Genomic DNA, 22,232 nt, shown 5'->3' on the forward strand with positions numbered 1-22,232 from the left:
AATAGGGACATTAATAAAGCATTAATAGGGGCATTAATAAAGCCCATAGGCAGAAAAGTTACAAGTAAGTCTCTCAAGTCTTTGCTGATCCCTCTCCGGTGGACAAAGACCAATTCTCACTGAACAGAAGGCAACAATGGACCAAAATTGTCATAGCCTTTGGTCTGTATCCCACCTTTTCATCCTTGCTACTTCTTTCAGCAGCTTTTGGAAAGAGAGATATATACTTTAGTTCTTCAACAGGAAAGACATCCTAAATAACAATTGAAAAAATATATTAGTAATTCATTTTGTATTAACTCAACAAAACACAGCTAAGAATGCAGAGTGGGAATTCACAAGTAATTATCTAGATGACTAAAAAACATTTTATAAAACAGATATATATATTTTTTTCAATGATTATTTCTCTCATCAGGAACCAGGAAAAGGAATTTGTGGATACAACTTATAATCTTACCTGCCAATTACTCATTGTTGACTGAGGCCTCTCTATTTCCATTTAAACTAGATATGCTGGGTAAACAAATGATTTAAGAGCCCAAGCTGACCTTCAGTTCCTCTGTAGTCAATGGAGAGACTACACGTTCAGATGGTACTTCAGATCTGTCTGTTACCTGTAGGAAAGCACACACTGGGAGTCCTTGCTGGGCATCTCATATATATGCCTAAAATAGGATTATTTTAATTTTGGCCTAAATCCCTATTTCTTACTGAGACAAAACTGCAACCTAGATAGATTTTTGTAGTCAAACAGAGATTTGCCTCAGGAAGGACTGTCATACCAATATATGTTTGTTAGTTCAGCACCTGGTGGCAAGAAAAGACAACAAAAATACTCACCTCCTTAACTCTACGAACATGAGATGTGTTATATATATGTAATAAAGCAGGTTTGGGGCTTTATTATGCAAATATTTACTGGTATAAAGGCTGACCTCACCTTTCTTTCAGCATACAGTAATGCCAGAGCTACAGCCATCCGTGCAATGGATGGGGCATGAAGGAGGAAGGGCTATGTGGGGTTTTGCCTTGGGTGAGTGGGTGCAGACACCTGCAAATGCAGTAGTGTTCATAAGATTTACATATGATTTATCCCTGTATTCTGCTCTTAATTTTTTTGGGAGGCATTTGAGCCATTGAGTTTTATTTGCACAAGCACTCAAAGAAAGTTAATTTAAATCATGCAAATATGTAGTGTTTCACAAATCTTAATTCTGAATTTGCACTTGAAGGAATGAATTAAATCATCACCCAATTAAGGTCAGAAACAACAAACAGCTTTTGTAATTAATTGCCCTGAAGAATATTATTCAAATAGTAAATATTCAAGATCAGTAAGGAAGAAATCAAAATTATATGCCAAAAAAAAAAGAAAAGTTAGAATAATTACTATATTTGAGGAAATTGATGTTATTTGGATATATTTCATGACATGAGAGGACTGCTTAATTTTATCTTATGACTTTTTAAAAATAGCTGCTATATTATTACATGCCATATAAAAAAAACATTTTTTCCTCTTTTCTTTAGCTGCACAGAGGCATGAGTAGTATTTATTTTATTATTACATTTATGATACTGACTAGCAAATTGTATGTCTTTTACTTAAGGACTTCATTTTAGAGCCTCACAGTATGCCAGGCATTATCTAACCATCAGATAATGGCAAGAATACATGTACCTTAGGTAACTCCAAATGATACAGATTCATTTTCATGAATCTTATTGAGATACGTATAGCTGAATGACTAAGTAAAGAGCTGTCTTGACTCTGCGTAGAAATGTAATTGCTGTAAATTTCATGCTTACTAGCACTGGATTACTGATGAAATTGCAATCAGGAATCTGACAGATGAGGGATTAATTCCCCAGAAACAGGGTTTCTTCCCTCTTCTTGTTATGATCATATGTGTATGGAGGAAACAGATCTGAATATGCCAGATGAATAAATTAAGAAGTCTAGGATGAAACAGAACAGCTGGAAATGTAACTGGTGATAATTGAAGGCTAATTAACTTCAATGAGCAATTTTCTACCAGGTGTTCTATTAGCCATAGAGAAAGAGAAACTAAAGAAATTGCATGGACTGCATTTTCATTCAGAAATGTGATATGAACTGCTGCTCTACCTACATGGTAATTGGAAAATTACTGTACTGTCTGTTATGGGTATAAATATTCATGTGACTTTGATGGATTAGCAAAAAATTCTTTCATTTCTTTTTAAGCACTGATTTGATTTTGTATGTCCTTTATCAGAGATGTGAGTCTTTCTTACTTTAAATAATAGATCAAAATGAAAAGTCTACTTTTAATAATACTTTTGAAAGTGAGAGCTTTTTCTCTGGCATTCTTTGTCAATTTTGGCTATTCTGCTGTAGCCTGCTATAGCACATTCCAAGCGGCATTTTCAGGCTATGGCCATATTCCCTGTAGGTTTTGACTATTACTTAGAACATCATATACACTATACATTCAAATTTTCTTTCCAAATCAACCTATTTCAAGAGCAGAAATTTACACCTTTTTTCTTCTTGTTTACTTTTTACTTTCTATACACAATTCATATTTTCATACAGCTTATTTATTTATTATTTTTTCCCTGCTGCATTTAGCATCCTTTGGCCCTGTATGATCCTTTGTTTAATTTTCTCTGTCATCATGCAAGAAACTGGCTTCTGAGTCCTGTTTACGCGGCTTTTAAGGAGAACTAAAGCTATCTATGACTTAGACGATGTCCTCCTATTACCTTCACAAATCAGGAGGAATGAATTTCAATTTTCCTGACTTCAACTGCCTAGAAGGTACTTTACTGCCAGTGGAAAGAAAGAGGGTCACTTCTGTTCTTGTGGCTTTATATATTTCTGAAGGTGTCTATTGGTAGGCATGACTAGCTGTGATTTACCACCTAAGTGTGGAAGTTAAGCAAAATAAATCAGAAAACCGAAAGGTGTGATGATTCACCTGCTGTTGGTACCTGTTTTTCTCCATTAACTGTGGAGCCGATGTGACCAGCTTAAATTTAGGCAGTTAACCTTTAGACGTCTGGAAGTAGGTCAGGTGAATCCCACCATAACCTTAAAATTGGGATATATTTCCATTTTGAGAATAGCAGTTAGCAAAGGCATGAGGCTTTGGTGCTGCCTTCCAGTCTTATCTTGCATGCTTACTTTCTGCTTTAATGAAACACTGAAGTTTTACTTCTTACTGGGGTACTCTTATATCTTTAAAAAAATCAGTATATTGCTGTCTTGCCTATGGAAAAATAGAAAATCCATTTGTTGAAGAACTTAGCATTTATATTGTGATCATTTTTCCTTTAATAAAAATGGTTTCCCTTTAACTCATGTCACGGAGATTTTTTTTATTTTTTTCTCTATTTATTTAAACTGCAACTGCTCTTTAGAGTCAACATCTAATGGTCTTAATCTAAAATAACACTCTTATTGCCCTATAGCAGCTGTTTGTACTTTGGGATCAGTATAGAAAAGGGAATATTAAAGGATCGCTGTGGGAATTCATATTTTTATGATCAAAGACACCTTCATCTACCAGAGAAGTAATAGAATCAATATAATTCTCATTACTTGCCACAACAAAGGATCCTAAAAAATAATTATTTTATTTTTAAACAACAACAACAACAAAAACCTGTAATTTGGTATTCTGTTGCTTATTAATGAGAATTCTGGAAAACACAGTCTTGCCTGGGTTGTTTTGAATCTTGGAGTTCTGATTAAATTTTAATTTTATTACAGTAGAAGATGAAAAAATGGTAATAGCAGTCAAAAGGTCATTTCTGCAATACTATCAAAGCAGGAAATAACATTTACGCTAAAGCCCATAAGAGATGTTCTTACAAGGCTCAGAAAAATAGCATGTTAACTATTAATAAATATTGCCATGGTAGGAAGAGACATGCCAGTAACAGCAATAACAATAATTACCTCTAACTGTATTCCTGAGAAACCTAGCTATTTAAAAGATTGTTTGATGGAAAGTATGTGGGTCAAGACCTGTCATTGCTCAAAAAGTATTCATTTTGTATCATTCTTGGGAGGAAAAAAAAAAAAACCAACATAGCTTAATAGCACAAGTAGCTCAAAATCAGAAAACTTTGTATTTTTTTCTTGAGAATGTCTTAATTTTGAAAATTGGGAGGGAACTACTTGATTGTGGTAAAAGAATTCTGAAAATAATTAAGCATTCTGCAGTTTAGACTTTAAAATACTTAGCCAGGGATTTTTTTGCCTTTTTTTTGTTGTTGTTTTTACCTACTTGCTGATAAAGAAGTAGTGTGGGGGCTCTGTGAAAAGCCATGGAAATTGCTAGGAGATGTCTTGTTTTGACTTCAGCTCTCAGGAAGAAGGATCCTGTCTATGTATTTTGGTTTTCAAGACTTTGCGACAGTCATCAGGGCTGTGGGGAGCCGCAGCCCGGCCCTGCTACGGCCTCGCTGGGGCAGGGGCTGACAGCCGTGGGCCTGAAATGGAGTCCTGAGCTCTGGCCAGGTTGGTGGAAGCCCAGATGAAACCTGGCAGGGCTTATTGATGCCCTCAGGTCCCCTGACACTTTAATAAAATGCTGAAGTAAAGCGAGGAATCAGTCACAAATAACAGCAGTTCTGGGTGGTGCTTGGTATGCTTTTAATTTTAATCATGTGGGTTTTTAACACTGTGTTGTTGGAAGCATGGCATTTGTTTGTTTGTTTTTATAGTGTGCAGACAATAACAAGGGTGAAAAGGAATGTTGTTTATGAAGAACTCCATTAATTAAGTCTATTAATCGCAACACTAGAAAAATACCACAGCGTGCTGGGAGGGAGAAGGAGGAGAGCGCCCGGCACCTCCTTTGTGTGGGCACGGCTGGTGCAGGAGCAGAGATGTGCACATTGCAGTCAGCAGTGCTTGTAGACCTGCCTGCAAGACCAGGGGTAAAAACAGAGCTCTTAGAATAGCAGGCTTCCAAAAATGTACGTGCTTAGATGTTTTTGCACACAAATACAGATGAAAAAAGTGGCGGGTAGCTTCTTTTTTAAGTAGTAACCTACAAAAAAATTCTGTAAAAAATTACCATAAACTATTTTAGAAATAGTCCCATTGCCTGCCACTATTCTTAATGCCATTGCTCAGGTACAATGTCTATTGCACAAGCAGCAAATGCATCCCAGTGTCTGTGAATATATTTGTGGTGGGCGACTGAGATTCAAAGCCTAATTTTGATTAAAAAGGTCAACATCACACTAGATACTGAGCATCACATTTTGTTGCTCTTAAAGTTTTCTGGCATGCAATAGTATGCAATGATATATACGTAAGAATACGTATAATTATTTTATTCAGAACCAGTAAACTTCTGCTTTGTCCATACGGCTGAGCCTCTGAAAAGAGGCTCCCAGAAAACATGTAATTACCGTTGAGTTGTTAAGCTGAAAGCTGTTCTACTTGGTTGTAGGTTTTACCATGTCTTAACTATCTTTATACTTATTATACAAATCCTGGGAAAAGCAGGGAAAGAAGTTGTGTGTTTTAAATATATAGATTTGTATTCCATTTTACTTGGTGTGATATTTGTGTTTCTGCCTCAATGAGATGCTTAGTGTGAGAGACAGGTGGAGAGTAAATGGGATAGAAGAGATTTAGAAGCGTTTAATGCATATCTACAGCTATTTGCTTGGAAAAGATGATGACGTTACATTGCATGCTAATTCTTTTTGCAAAGCCAATAAAAGTGTAGTTTTTTTCTTACTGAAACTGACTTAGGAGACTAAAAGTGTAGAGTGTTGTGAGTTTTGTTTTGTTGTGTTTGTTTGTTTGTCTGTTTTTAACTGATATCACATAAAACCCCACGTTGCTGTGGCCTTATTTTTCCTCCACACTTAAGTACAGGGATAGCAAGCTTTAAGGGCAAGAGGTGAAGGATTACTCAGGAGGGTGCTGGTACAGACACTTCCATTTGGGAGTATGATTTGATGAAGAATGGAGTAAAGCAGAGGAAGATGAGCAGTGGTAAGTAATCTTTTCTGTATGGATAAAAGTTAGAATTTTCTTGGTGAACTAAAAATTTTGTGATAGAACATCAGCTTTTGAAATGTGCTTTCTTTAGCTAAGATTGGTTGATACGTTATTTGTCTTCTACTGTAAATATTCAGGAATAAGGGAACAATGACAAACTGGTCAGATTAGAATCTCACAAGGAAGTTCTGACTTCTGTGAAGCTGTTTGTAAAACTCCTCTTGACTATAATGACAACAAAGATCTTTCAATTTATGTTGAATAAAACAATGACATTTGCATACATAATCTGGTAGAGAGAACAAGAGAAGTCAGGAATTAAAGATGTCAAATTTGTGTCTTGTGCAACTACCTGAAAACCATGATAGGACAGGACAAATTCATCCTTGACTGGAGTTAAGAAATGTGATTAGACATTATATTCTTGAAGTTCTGCTGATTTGCCTAGGACAGGTTTTAGGCAGCCCAAGAGACAATCATAAAAATGGCAATTTGCACCTACTGCTGGCAGGGATTGAGGCTACTCTTGCACAGATACGTTGTTCAGAAACGTTAAACAATAATGCCTCAGTGGTCACAGTAGGCAATGATGTTAATTTATGTCTCAGGTTATATTCTGACATTCTACTTAATCAGAGTGCGTTTTATTTAGCTCTTTATTGACAACTGACCTGCTTTTTTTTTGGTGTCCTGTTCCCCCACAAAAGCAGATGGCTTAATGCACAGATGCTCACAGGCAGCAAAGCTGAATTAGCTTTATCTGACTAAATATTTTCAGAGAACACCTGACTTGTCAGCTATTGCTTAGCGTGTCAAAGCCAAAGGTATGATATGCTTTCTGAAGAAAGAATTCAACAATAACTTTGCAGCTCTCATATACTAACTGTGCATATGGCCTCATGTGTTTTGGAAAGAGCTATCAGTTAATTCTCATGCTCAGCTAAATGTATTTAAAATTCCTTACTCTGTACTCTCTCTCTCCCTTTTTAAATAATGTCTATTTAACTTTGCAAACTGCTTGTGAAACTGGTTTGATACTGGTCACTGAGAAAAAGAAAAAAAAAAAAGGGCATATTTCTTTTAATATGCCCAAAATGCGAGTAGTTATTTGACATTGGAAGCTGGCCAGTTTGTTTAATTTAATACAGTGATTCATTCCCACTTCCTCAGCAAGTCTGGTGCTTGTACTATCCAAAACAATTCCAACATTTAAATCATTTGCTGTATTTGTGTTGTTTTTTGTTTTGTTGGTGGTTTCATTTATTTATTTTTTTCTCCAGGTAATGGTTCTAAATATTTGATGTTCAGCTAGAGTTTAATAATTAGAAAATATAATGGCTGCTAAATTAGCTTTTGCAGCTTTTAGGTCAGGAGACTGATGTATTTCACAGCCTGTCTGGCTGAAATCACTTTCAGCTAATTGAAGATTTTCTCACTCCATTTAGCTGTTAAACCCTGGCATATGGGCTTCTGATCAGTTTTTGTATTCAAACAGATCCTCAGAGGAAATTAATACTGAAAATACTATTAAAACAAACAAAAAAATCTGGATCAAATAAAGTTAAGACAACAATGTTCATGTTGTTGATGCAGAAACTGTCCTCCACTCATCAGGAGAAGAGAGTTCAGTGGATATGAGCTGCCCACACTGGCTGGCGATCTGCTGGGAAGGAACACTTCTCGGAGGTAAAGAGTGCAGTAATGGAATAACAGTTAATCAGCCCTTGGATAGCTGTCTCTCTAGTTGCCAAAAGGCAGTTTGGTAGTGTCTTGTTGCTCAGTAGTTGCTGAAATACTCCTGAGGTAGCAATTTGACACATGATGCTTATTGTAAACTGGAGTTTGTTTTGTGAGTGTTGTTGTTTTTAATGTTTTGTTATTATTTAGATAGGTTCAGAAGATTAAAATAATATGGGCATCACTAGAAGGAATGTCATGAATTATGAATGATGAATTAACTGTACTAGAACCAAAATTCCCTTATAGCATCTCTGTCAGAAAATCTTACTGATTATTTTGAGCATTAAAAACAAGAGGATGTTCTAACATCCAGATTCTGATGGTGTTTTAAAGAAGGAACCTTGCTGCAATCCAGAAGGTTATTCCCTTGAAGGCTTACTTGTGTAACAAATGTCACTTACATGAAAAGATGGCGGGACAGAGCCAGAAGGGTTTGACAAGAATTTATGATATACATTTGTACTGGCCTTGTGTAGCCAGCTACCTGGATTCAATTGGATTGCAACCTCTTGAAGTAACTTTTTTGTGTGTGTGTGTGCTGCAGAGAGCTTTTTTTTATTATTATTATTATTGGTAACAGCAGTGTTTGCTTTCTCACTCATCTGAAATAAATTTACTTCTGGGATGTTTTCAGTTCATCAGTTAGATCGGAAAATTTATCACTCTTTAGATGGAGAATTGTAGAACTTGAATGATTTCCATGCTTGTTTGTGTTGGTGCTATAGTTTTTTTTTTATTTTTTTTAAAAAGGAATTGCAAAAATGAATTGTAGCAGTAGAGCCAACTGAGACCTCACTTCACTCGTCTTATTCTCATATTTTCTTTATTCTCTTTCTCTAAAGCCGGGGATGAAAAAACTGTTCTTTGAGCAGACAAAATTACAGGAAAGGAGGTTGCCTAACATTAGCAACCCTATTAAGGGACTGAATTTCATTAGCCTGTGTTGTGTATTCCTCAGTAGAATGGAATATATTTCTGCGTTCACTGTCTTATAAAGAAGATGTGTATCTTGGGGAAAAACTCTCTTTTAGTTTACTTTTTTACCTGTGAAGGTACTGAAATACTGTCAGTAACATGTCCCATTCATCAAATTCCCTCTCCAGAATAAGATTTATGTTAGTTGTTTTTGATTGAAATCACACCTTCTTTAAAAAAAAATGTTTAATAAAATATTTCCTGCTACTTGAAAGTAAAGAGATCCTTTGAGTGTTCCATCTGCTAATATATCCATATATAAAAATGACAGTCACTAAGTACACCGTGTCAGTGGTGTGGGAGATGGCACCAGAAGTGATTTAGATTTAATGAATTTGACAAATGGTAAATTTCTAAGCAAAGAACAGCTTCAGTATAAGAAGCTGCAAGCTGGTATGAAACTTAAAAAAACAAAAACAAAAATCTTTTAATGACAAAAGAAATTTAATAACATTGATTTTTCTCACGTACAAGGCTGGTTTTTGAGTATTGTCCAAGAGGGATCTTTTCAGCAAGCTCGGTAATACAAGTCCCTGCAGAAGACTGGTGTGAGATGTCTCCTGGGCTCTGTAGTGGTTTGTGCTGAACCATTTAGGAGTGAATGTTAATGTTTTTGTTACCTTCTGGCATATTTTGATATACTGTCCACATACTCCCAAAATTGAGTTAATCATCTGCAAGGGGTTTAATCATCCGAAAGTTAAGATCTCTAGCCATGCATATATTGTATGTTTTCTCTGGACTTTCTTTACTTCTAGAGATAGGCCAAAAATACTTAATGGATAATTTTTAGAATCCTGTAATATAGAGCAGTTATATATATCCTATCCACATATCCTGTGTATAAAAGTTACAAGCAACATTTTCATGTTGCAAAAGACTTGTGAAATAATCCTACACTGGATAACTTCACTGCGTGAACTCAGGTAACTGTTTTTCTTGGAGAGGAGAAGTGTATTGTGCATAGCCAGCAGCAGATGTGTCAATATCACAGAGATTTTGCAAATAGGAATCTAGGCAAGTAGGAAAGTTTGTGGGTGGCATCCCTGCCCGCGGCAGGGAGGTTGGAACTAGATGATCCTTAAGGTCTCTTTCAACCCAAGTCGCTCTGTGATTCTGTGAAGGCTGGGTAACTCAAGGGGCAGTAGGAAATGGAGAAAGTCCACTAGGATATCCTCGATGGCTTTGAGGATTTGAATGATGCCCAAAATTTGAACTTATAACCTTAAATCTATACTTGGAAGAGAAGAAGGAAAAAAATGCAGAAAATTCCCTGATTCCTGTAACAAGCTATACCTGAGGAACATGTAGTAGAACAAAACAAGAAGTGGAAGATATGAGAAAAGAGGACTTTTTCCAGTTGCTGGAATTCTCCTTTTTTTTCTTGTTGCTTTGTGCTCAAATCCAGCTTTTTCCGTCTCGCCAGTAAAGGGGGCTGTGAGAACACAGGAGAAAGTGTCCTTGCTTCTGGTGCAATAACAAAAACACGTGCCTGGGGGGCAGATGATTCACTAAAGCTAAATTTCAAGCCTATGTCCCCCAAAAAGTGCTGCTGGAAATTCTGAACAAGAGCTCTTGTGATTTTTTCCTAACCTCAGTTTGAAAAATAACCAAACCAGCAGCAGGTGTCCTGCACGGGAGCTCTCTGACACGGTGGCTGACATCTGGCAGGCACTGAAGAACTGGAAACAGGCTCCTAGGGCAGGAAGTATCGTATGATATCACTTCTAGTTGTCAGCTTTGCTTCTCATTCCTATGGTAAAAAGTATCATTTCAGCCACTTCAAGGAGTGCAGTCAAGTGTGGAGAACTTCTGTAGGGTAAAGGATACCAATGTGAGGACTGGCCATTGATGTTCATGTTGAAACATCTCCCTATGGTGTTAATCAGAGAGCCCTTAACTCTAAGCAGTCTGGAAAGTTTGCAGCCCTGTAATGAGCAGACATTGCTTTGTTCGTTTTTTTTTTTTTTATTTTACAGAAAGAAAAAAGAGGTTTTTTTAGGTTCCTGATTTAGACAACTTTGAAATCGAATCTGTCTTAACCTGAACACTCAGAACTATTAATTCGAGACAAACTGTGCCATATAATTATGTTGGTTATTCCCTGTGATACAACATTGTCTGCTGAAGACACTCATCATGTGAGTATAGCTCTTTCAAGCAATTATGGCCTGCATTGAAAATTATTGAAGCTTAACTAATTATCTTACTGAAACTCAAAAGGATAAAGCTCCTCCTCCACCTCTAAATTCCTTTTGTTCCTAGTGAATTTATGGGCACTTGAATCAATGGGAGTTTTGCTACTGATTTCTGCAGATCCAGGGAACAACCATGACTTGTTACTTATTGCCTTCTTCCACTTTTCGTTTGGCCAATAAAACATATTTTGTAGTAACTCCTAGGTAAGGCAATGAAATCTGTGACTTCCATTTCTTCTCTGAGTGTCACGGGAAGTATTTTTGTGTATATATTACATATCTTAGCATTTTTGGTTTTGATGCTAATGCCTTTATTTGAATTTCAAGGCATAAAAACACTTAAAGAGTGGCCTTTTTGCTCTCCTGATTTTAGGCAGAGTGAAAGTCAGGTGGTGGTACTTCCACTCAGAGTCTAGCACATGCTTGTTTTTCTGCTCCACACTTCTGTACATTAAATACATTTCATTTAGAAATGATCAGGTGCGAAACTGACTCATGAAATCAAAATAGCATATTTTTTTTTTGCAATTCTTGTAAAAATTTTGTATTTGTGGTTGGGATAATTTTATTTGAATTTACTTGGCTTATCATGGGCAGTGAGTGCACAGTATGCTAATTATATTTTGAATATTTCTCCTCTTGTTTCAGCAAAAATAAGGCTTAGTGTCATCTTTAAATACTCAGCATCGGTGTCTGAGAGAGTGATGGAATATTCTTTTCCATAAATACTTGAAAATTAAGTGATTGTTTCAATCTGCCTGTTCACAACTCTTTTGTTCTTGACTGTCTGTCCAGATATGAAGATTTAAACCTTTTCAGCAAACTGCTGACCACAAGCAATTCTCAAATGGTGTATTCGGCTGTATTATTTATTAATTTATTAAATTACTTCGTGGATATTTTTGTAATGGGGGGGGGAAAAGGAAGGAAAATTGGAAAAATAAAGTTTATTTTTACCTGACTAAAATATGATTTTTCTTTCCTCAAAGGTTTTAAACGCCTAACACTAAAGTAATGAGTGCTGATAGAAGCTGTTATTCTCTTATGAAAGAAAACAGAAGTACGATCCCTACAGATAGCTACACGTGGGTGCTATCATCTCCAAAGCAATCATTTCTTGACTGGTCTGAAACACATTTCATTTGCGCCTGTGCTACCTCCAGAGTAATTTTCCATGCTGTGAGCCCCACTGAGTCACACCGCTTTGTGCACACAGCTCTCATTGTGTTAATGTTCTCTTTCTTCATTTTGGTTTTGTATCATCCACTGGTGGTCTCCTGAACGGAGGCCTTAGATCTGTTATACCTGCAAAACCTGCTGTATTGCATACTGTGGAGATAGCCTTCAGCACTAGGAATTTCTAGTCCCTAGTACCTTGGCTAAAATGAAATAGAAAATTGGCAAGCAATAATAAACTTTAGCTTCAGTAGAATTTATAACTAGTTTTACAAAACCAATTTTGTGGGCTTCCTGGAAAACAGCTTGTCGTTTAAAAGATGGATCTTTCTGCGTGTTACCTTGGGACATATGCCCATCAGTGCCAAGCACTTGCTGATTTACTGCACCAGAAAAGTCCTGGTGTGCTTATTTGACACACTTATCAGTTGTGGACCGCCTGCTCAACTTGTTACATAAATGTTCTCTTTGGCAGAGAGCATCAAGGTCAACCAGAGCCATATCAGCAGTGTGATGTGAGTAGATGTGACCAGCGCTCATATGACATTTGGTACCGGGCCCCTCCTTCCCTCCCCACCCCGACACGTGGCACAACAGATTATTACTTTCCAAAGTAAAATCCATCGAAACAACACGAACGTGCACTGGAACTGTCATATTGCCTAGAAATGCTGCACCTCGTGTCAGTAAAGAAGCCTGCAGGACATAGTGCAGATAGTCAGCGCTTCCTGCCTCCAGGCATTCTGCTGTTATAAAAAGAACTTATAAAGGAGGAGGATGGTGTTTATTCTGCTGCACACGTGCCTTGTACATCACAGACAAATGTAAGTTGCTAAAGGCTGAAGCAAGAGATATGGGAATTCACAAGATTAATCTCATTAACATTTTAAATCAACCTGCTTTTTTTTTTTTGTATGGTGAGTGCAATGTTAAATAGCATCCTTTAAACCTGTTTGCATTTTTCTATCATCTCCCATCCTGTGACGAAAGTACTTTTTGTATCATAGAAGCTCACAAATGTGTTGTTTAACGTCTTTAAAGGCTAATAAGACAATTGCATGCTTGCTTGGGTCTGGTGCCTGTCAGGTCATCTTCAGGACTACTGGAGGAACAGATCACTGTTGCTACAGTGACCGTCATTCTTCCAGCACATCAGCAGCTGACTGTATAGTATAAAAATTTACCTCCTCCTTACTCCAATAGGAAATCTGAATCTGGGATCGTTAGGTAATGCAATGTACAGGCTTTCTGTATCTCAAAAAGCAGTGTATCTCTCCTCCCACGTTACTGACTGCACCTACACCGGCATCCCATCTCACTGTATGCTAGCACTCAGATGGAAGAAGATGAGGCCCTACAATGGAGCTTTCCACCACCTCTGTGTCCAGCCTTGGATGTGTGGATCTTATGTCCCGGGATGTGATGCTATTCTTCATCCACAGGGCCAAATGAGGGTTGTAGGAGAGAAATGAAACAAGAACTGAGTAGTAGAATTAATTTACACACATAATTGTTAGAAAGAAAGGAAGGAAGAAAGGAAAAGAAGAAAGAAAGAAAGGTAAAAAGGAAAAAAGCAAGGAAAAGAAAAACATCAAGTAAAAAGTAAGAAGTATTTTGTAAAAAGCCACAGTTTGATCTCTTAATCCTGATCCTTCAGTTAGAGGTGAAAAATGCCTCCAGAAATTAGCCTGGGAACTAAAAATCATGGATACAGTAGAAAAACGGGTTGGCAGTGTTTTCTCTACACCATATCCTCTTTTAAGAGCTCACTGTTCTGTAGGCAGTAATTATGGATTTCTGGTCTCACAGCGTCTCAAATATTATCACCTCTATTTCTGCTAACATTTTCTTATGCTCCCTTGGTATCAACTGTCCTTTTCCTTGAAAAGGACTAATTCAATTAAATTAAAATCAGAGCAGTGATTCATGCTCTCAGTTTACCTTGGAGATTTAGAACTGAAAAAGAGCTTACGTGCTTGAAAGCCCATATTTTTTTTCCAGCTCTATCAATCAAAGATACCTTTGTAAACATTGTCTTGTTTAAATCCTTGGATCATTGCAAGCTCCAAAAACATTGCATTACAAATACAAAGCATCACTGGAGATTTAGAGTTTATGCAATCCGAGATTACTGAGAATCCACTTGTGCTGTGTTTCATTAGCTTTATTTTTACTTAAAAATAAACAGGAATAAGTTTATATGCGGACCTGATATAGCCGATAGGAGGTTGTAGAGGGGATGGCAGCATGTCTGGCTTGTGGTGAGCTAGCCTTAATTATTCAAACAGCAGTCACTGCTCTCTCCTTCCTCCTTTACCCTCCCTTTGGCTGTACTATTTCCATTGTTTATCGGCATCTGTTACTGCCAACCTCTGCCTGTGACTGGTACAGATAAGCTGGGCTGCTGGATCCCAGGCAGGGAGCCATAGATAGGGAGTGAAGAACAGCTCTGTTGTTGTCCATTCACTAGAAATTAATTATCATGGTATAAAAGAATAAAAACTGCTCAGCAGCTTTATTTGTCAGTAATTATCTGATAACTTGAATCTAAAGATACAGAAATTGCAGTGAACTAATAACTTCTGAATATCTATATTTGTAATAGTGAACCTTGTACGAGCTTTGCCAAGTCCTAAATGGTAGAGAAATATGGTACTAAAGTCAAAATTATGGAAATTATAAATACGAAGTGTCAGAGTAGCTAAGATTGTACACTGTGTTTGTTCAGCCTTTCCCTGAACTGAAGAAAGGAGTGCTGCATTTTGATATATAGGATGACCTTTGTGCTTTCTCCATTAAAACTCCAAGGAGTATTCCATATTTCTAAGTTATTTTCTTAATTTTTACTTTGTGGGGGAAAAAATGAACATTTTTTGTTTTTAATGCTGAGTTGAAGCCTGGGAATAAAAATCCTGTTGTGCTTCATTAACGGATTATTTCAGGTCTTACATATATGACAGTAAACCCGAGAAGTGCGATTCATAACTAGGCCTTTATTGGTCTGGTGGCAACGTCTGTATTAGGGAAAGAAATGGGGCCAAGGAGCACTCTTTGGAGGGCAAATAGTACCTCTTGTTTTGTGTTCCTACAGGGAAGCTCACTAACCCTCTCTCCCAAAACCAGATGTCGTCTTCCACAGTGCTTATTAGGCATTATCCCCGTGCTGTCTCCACCTTGGTGTGGTATATGTAAGTGGTAGCTGGTTTAGGCCAAAATCATGCCACAGAGTATGCAAATGAACAGCATACTTACTTACAGGGTGATCACAGGGCATCCTGAACCTGTGCCTTGGCCTTGTTTCGCCTGCTGGTGTAGATGTCACCCACTGTGCTAGGTGTTAAACATATGCAGAACAGAATGATAATCCTGAAAATTTACCTCTAACACAGAGAAACAACAGACAGAAACAGCTTTACATAGAGCTACTGAAGCAGTATTGGGCAGTAAGAGTCGCAACAATTTCACCATGCAGGAATTAGTAGGGTTCACTTCAGAAACTGAGTTTGCAAACTGCTTGGGTGAAGAAGTGTTTTTGCTAAATACAGTTACGATCAGGGTACTCATGGGCAGCTCTTACTTACAGTATGTGCATGAAGAACAACAAAAAGCGTAATGGGATTTTAGCTCCACACTCCAAACAGTGCAAGTTTCAGTGCAAGCGATGAAAATGTAGAGGCATATTAAGCATTAGGTTGGAAAAAAACATCTGGAGGTGTCCCATCCAACTATCTGTCCAAAGCAAAGCCAATTTCTAAGTTAAATCAGGTTGCTAGGTGCCTTGTCCTGTCAAGCCTTTAAAAACTTTAAGGGTGGAGGTTGCTTGACCTTTCTGTACAACCTGTGCGAAGGGGGGACACTCTCATAGGGGATTTTTTTTCTAACAAAACAGGATATTGCCTTTCTGTGCTCTCAGCCTCATCATATGTTATATCTACGGTCGGCAACCATCAGAGTGTTCCTGCTCTGGACACCCTCCAGTTCTCCCAACATCTTTTTTTTACTGGGGAGTCTAAAACTGGACGTAGTACTCCATATGGCCTCAGGTGTGATGAGCAGGGGGAGTGATCACGTCCCTTCACGTGCTGGTTATGCCCATGCTAATGCACTGCACCGTGTAATTATCATAGGAATAAGTAACATGGATTTTCAAAGGTCATTTTAATCAACATGTTAAGCTTCCTGCATAGAAGAGGTGGAAGAAAGTGATAAATGTAAATATTTCAGTTGATTTTCTGTGTGGGAAAATGCAGTCGTATTAATGCATTTATATATTCTAATAATAAATGCCATGATTTTAATTTATTATTGGGTACAGCAAAGTGAATGTCAGTATAATGAACAGCTACACAGTACTAAATGTTATTCATTCAGATATTTAATCCTTCGTACCTCTTAGAGTTGGTTAAATAGCATACTGGAAGTTGAAGAGAGAACTGATAATGTTCTGTTTTGTAAAAATCCACTTAAGATTACTTTTTTCCTTTTTCCTTTCTTTTTCTGCCTCTCGTGGACATCAAAAAATCAAGCTAGCCCAGGTAAATAGGTAGTCAAAATAGTTGAAAGAATGACATGGTTAAGTCTGCACAGTGAAAACAACAGTATTAAAAATGGCCTAGGAATTTGGCATCTTTATTTGTTAGGAACCTCTCCTAAAACAACTTGCATATCAGGTCCAGGAAATCTAGGGTGTGATACATGGAACTTCAAGTGTGTATAATGTACTTAATCCTAGAGCAAAATGTCAGAAATTAATCTCACCAATATTATTTTGCCTGCTACGTGCTGACTTCACCATTCCAATATGAGTCCTAATTAAGCATTGATGTTTACAGACTTTGTTTCATTGATTTTTAAGCCTCCTGTTCTTGAGCAAAATATTCTTAAAATGTGGAATAATCTTCCTGAGTAAGTAATAAATATCTGATCTCTTGTGTCTTCTGAAGCAAGCCTTGTCAAAGAGAAAAATCAGTCACTGAAGCAGATGGGATGACTAATATATGACTAATATATCTTTCCTTTCTCTCTTTTTTTTTTTTCTGTGATTAAGTTGTGTATAGACATCTTGAATATACAGTTTTCCATATAAAAAGCTGCTATTAAGGCCATGAAGAGATTTTCAGGGATTAGCAAGTGCAGTCTGGGACTTTCTGCATTACTTAATACACTGTCTCTGTATTTCAGTGGATTGAATAGTTTTTTTTTGTCTCTTTCCAGAGTTTCACTATGAAAGCCGTCAGTTCTCCTGACTTGGTAAGAACAGTTTTTTCCCATGTGATACTTATCCTATTGATTTTAATAGAAACACACTTTTATTGCACTTGGAGATATGCAAAATGCATCTAAAGTGCAGTGAATTTGCTCAGTCTTGGCATCTTCATTCTCAAGAGCCTTTTCAAAATGTAAATTAGAGACAAAGACTACAGAAAGAGAAATTTTAGAGCACATGCTAATTGCAGAAATCTGAGATGGTTTCTCTGAATGGTAGGTTGTCAGTCAGGCTTGAATTAATGTGAGCTCTAAGGATTTGTATTGCTCGCTTAGAGTAGCTCAAGAGGAAACATGAACCTTTGCACTCAGAGGGACTGCAGAGCTAACTCCCAACTCGATCCTCTTGCTCCCAAAGCTCTTTTAGTTATTGTGATCTTGTTAGCATAATTCAGCAACTTTAAAAATGAATCCTATGCAGATCAGTTAGTCAGGAAGTGAAAAGATGTTTCTTACACTTCAAAACTGTAGGTTTACACAGTGATCTAAATTATCAGAAAGCTGTGGGGCAATCCAAGTGGTTTTAGGCTTTTTCAGATGACTTTTTCTGAATGAATAAATTTGCATAATAACAAACTAACAAACCAAACCGAAGCAAGAATGCTTCAAAATCCCATAGTCAACACTTGCTTTTTGAGCTCTAGGTTTGTAAATACATCTATTTATATGGGATGTTGTGGTTTTTTTAATGAGCAAATAGTAACTCTTCATGTAAAGAAAGTTCATCATTTAGGTAGATTACCTATGTTCAGATAGTCACGTTTGTAAAGGTAGTTAAATTTCAGAGTTCATTAGAAATGAATATTGTAGTCAACGCTTGAAACACTCAAAGAAGTGGCTGGGCAGAGCTCATTGCTACCAACATACTGCTGTCCTACATTGGTAAAGAGACCCAGGCTGTCATGGCTTTGAAATGTCGGGGCTGTTTATCAGTTGTTTGTCCATCCTGCAGGTGGAGGCTGCCAGGAGCAGTGGCACTCAGGGCCTGGCCCTCTGTGAGGCAGTTCTCCATTCTCTGCTGCTCACCGCCTCGTGAGCAAAGCTTGCAAGTTTTCAAGGCTGGCTTGTGGTCCTGATTATAGTGCTTTGTTCTCTTGACAAGGAGGTTTCAGGAATTGTCTATTGACATGAAGACAAACAGGCTATTCTTACCAGCTGATGGCAGAGCAGCGAGTCATAGTGCAGCTGTTTTGGCTTTGCAAAGAAATGGAGGTGTGAAAATTTCTGGGAAAATGACAATAGTGGGCAACAGCGGGTGAAACTCCTGATCTGACTCAGAGCAGACCACAGACTGCCAAGCTGCTGTCAGCATCCTTGCACCAGTCTTTTAGGAATTATATATTCGGGAACGAGATAAATCAGTCCAATTTAAGTCATGCAGGGAAAGGCTCAAGCTGAGAAGCAAGTATGGGGGTTTGGCTCTCTGTTTCTATAGGATTATAATAAATCTTTCCATTACATTTCCTTCTTAAGACTGCCTCCTGTAAGGAAGACAAAGAGCACAGTGGTTGGTAGCACAATAGACATCATGTGGTTGGAATGAGGACATAAACATAAGTTCTGGGAAAGAGCAGGACAAAATGTCCTGCTGGAGAGAAACATGGATGGAGGAGAGAAAGGGATGTCTCTCGCATTCTGCAGATGTACAAAATAGTTTCACTGTCTTCTGCAAGAAGCGAATGTACCAGGAATGTTCTCACAGAGTTAGGTCCTGCAACAGGAATTCTTCCCTTCAGCAGCTCAGTAGTTTTCTTTGTGTAAGAGGGCAGAGTAAGGTCCTCCAAAACTAATTTGGCTAAACAGTAAGCCATGAGAGTTGTGTCTGTATTCTGCCTGAGACCTCTGAATACGAGTGCGTGATTTTCCTTCATATAGTAGTGGTATGTGTGAGATTTGTGCCCTGGAGGGAGCACTAGAGAAGGTATTAATGTATATGGAATTATGCAACACAGGAGATAAATGTATATGGGAGAAAACTGCCATGAAGACTAGGTGAGAGCAAATGTTAACAGCAGCAGAGTACTGGAGGATCATAAATGTTGTATTTATGCTTCTGGCTTGTGAGTCTGTCACTGCCAGCTGAGCTGCACAGTGGGGATGAAAATAGCACGTGTACACGTGCATGGCACAGCAGAATTTGGGACATCATCTTTAAGTCAATCTCTGCCTTCCTGTACACAGTGAGAGGGCTTACGTAATCGCTGCAGAGATGGCAAGAGACACAAGGCAGAAAATGCTTTCTGAGGAGGATGAAAGGTGAATTGAGCTGACAGACACGAGCTTTTCTGGCTCATAAGAACAGTGGAAGAGGAGACCTCTTCTGCAACAGCAAGAGGAACGTATGCAAGGACACGGAAAGGGGATGTTGGAAGAAACAGGCAACAGAACAAGAATGATGAGACCCAAGGGAAATTAGCTTAGGGGTATAAACTAAGCCTGGAGAGGTGGCCCAGTTTGCATTAGCCAAAAAAAAAAAAAAAAAAAAAAAAAAGGGTACAGGAAAGGTGAAGCAGGATGGAAGAAATCTGTTTTGCACTGGGTTGAGAAATGACCAAGAAATAAGAAATAACATTTCTCTCTCAGAGTGAATTCTCTGTTTATTTCTTGCAAGCTCCCCCAACTCAGGATTATTCTCACTGCTTTCTCGTGTAACGTGGAACACCCTTTGGACATGTAGTGAATAACTGACATCTAGAAAGAATTTGAACCACATGGCAGAGGAGAATCAGCAGTCAACCCCAAACTGATTTTCTCCCAGTATTCTGAGTGAGCTCCAGGCCAAACACTAACATCTAGTTGTCATAATCCCTTTTTATCTCTGATAAGGTTTCCTTTGGTACCACAGTCATGGTACCACCTAGGCCATGTCCTAAAATTCATACTAATATCAGTCAAGGCTGTTGACAGGAAAGATGTAGAATAGAAAAAATTGAACTATTGTTTAGTCTGCTTTGGTGGTTTTTTTTTTTTGTATGTTTGTTTTGGTGGTGGTGGTGGTGTTTTGTTTTTTTTGTACTCTTAGTGCTGTTTTTTCAACAGATTTTTTTTTGTTTTATTCTTTTGAAAAAAACAACAGATTTCACTTTAATTTATGCTGTATTAGCTTTCAAAAAATATCTAGATTGCAAATATTTTAAGAGGAGTTGTATTTATAAAGATATGTGCTGTGGCTTTTGCAGTTAATTTAAACATCTGTCTCATTCATTAGTTTTGTATAATCTTGGGTTTTGCCAATCAAAATTTGGTGAAAGTTTGGGCAGAGCACGACTCATTTATATTTTTAAATAATATTTATCTTGCTGATTTAACTTGAAGGTCTATTCGGTGCTTCACTTAAGCATAATCTTAGGTACCTGGGATCCAGCTGAGCAGTTATCACACTGCCCAGCTAGGGGTGTGATGTGAAGGATCTTCTCTGGAGCCCTCTGACAGCAGCCATGAACATCTCAACAGATAAATCTTAAAAGGACTGTCAGATAGGAAGTGCATCTGTAGAGCCCTGACAGGAAATTTTGTTAATAAAAAGCAATGCATCATTTAGAAATGTGATGAGGGACTGCTGCCCATAACTCCCAAAGCGATGTTTTGTTTGGGTAGCTGGGGAATGACGTGATGTTAGTGAGAATGACAAGGACAGAACGCATGCTAAGAGCTCTGTGGTTGTTACTCTTAAGGGGTGAGCCTAAAATGGGTATAGTATCAGTCTTAACGTTGGACAATCTGAGGGTAAAAACAAGAAAATGAAAGCTCTTTGGCATCTCAGAAGGTCTGATGCTCAGAGATTTTGTAATATGTTTTTCCTCCTCAAAGGTGGTGTCTTTGAGTCTGACCAAAAGCACACTCACATTACTAGAGGAAGTCCCTCTGTCTTCAGCGAGGTTTGGATCAAATCCCTCTCTTATATGTTAATCACGTCCTCAAAATCAGAATCACTTGCTCTGAGATGTGCCTTGCCAAAAACTTCCTTAAGGACTTCTCTTCAATTTGCTGGACCAGCAGATCAGAATTTTTGACACTTTTCATCTGATAATCTTTCTTCATATTTTCTTATTTACAAAAAGAAAGAAAATTCACAGCAATATTGTGGTGGAATGGGAGAAAAAGAGGATATTCTAGAAACCTTGTCTCCTTTATGAGAGCAATGTAAATATAGTTGGCATGGCATATTTATTGAATCATAACTTTAATGGTCATTTTACTCACACCATAACTTCTAGTCGTTGCTGTTACATATGTTTACTGAATGAATTGTGCATTAATGCTGCATTACCGTGAGCCAACTGTAATCAAGCATTTTCTTTCAGACCACCAGAAGGAGCTGTTGAATTCAGAAAGGCTTTCTTTTGAAGCAGGAATTCCTCATACAGCAGTGCAAGCAGTAGGATAATGGAGCAGGCATGCAGTCTCCCTTGCAATGTCCTGCTCTGAGACACAGCGGAAGTTCTCTTTTAGAGTCTGCATCATTTTCTGGTCTGCTGTCTTGTAGTAAGCAAAACTGACTTCGCAGGGTTTAAGATGCTTCAGGGAGAGATTTCAGGCATCATTCCTTGAACATATACTAGTGAATACCAACCAAATCTAAAGAGATGCATAATTCATTGAGACAGGCTTAACTAGGTATTTTCAATGCATAGGGAGTGTCAAAGTTGCCCTTTTCCATTAGGTCAGCTGGAAGATGTTAGGCTAAAAGACCTGCAAAACACTTGGGAGGGCTAATGGCAGCATCTGCAAGGATAAATGAAACCTGAAGTTCCACTTACCACAGCTTGCTGGCAATTAAAATGCAGCAAACAACTGTTATTATGTGTTTTCTGAGTTGATATGAAAATGTGCAATTATTTGTTGTTAGTCCAGTACAGGTG

The 22,232-nt window shown here is 37.8% G+C and overlaps 1 protein-coding gene and 1 long non-coding RNA gene across 2 annotated transcripts in view; both read left to right on the forward strand.

Moving 5' to 3' along the window:
- The first annotated feature begins 5,376 nt into the window (after positions 1-5,376).
- On the forward strand, positions 5,377-13,634 carry LOC308188408. Its single transcript, XR_013945489.1, has 3 exons — positions 5,377-6,010; positions 7,610-7,702; positions 11,919-13,634. It is a non-coding gene; the product is annotated as an uncharacterized lncRNA (long non-coding RNA).
- A 3,685-nt stretch (positions 13,635-17,319) lies between these two features.
- SPATA13 (spermatogenesis associated 13) overlaps positions 17,320-22,232 on the forward strand; it is a 159,762-nt gene continuing 154,849 nt past the window's right edge. The window contains exon 1 of the mRNA XM_080577302.1: positions 17,320-17,355. Coding sequence (XP_080433428.1) covers positions 17,329-17,355 — 27 coding nt within the window. The 5' untranslated portion in view covers positions 17,320-17,328. The remainder of the gene's footprint in view (positions 17,356-22,232) is intronic.

The sequence above is a fragment of the Anser brachyrhynchus genome, assembly GCF_964034855.1.
Source record: "Anser brachyrhynchus genome assembly, chromosome: 1".
NCBI classification, from domain to species: Eukaryota; Metazoa; Chordata; class Aves; order Anseriformes; family Anatidae; genus Anser; species Anser brachyrhynchus.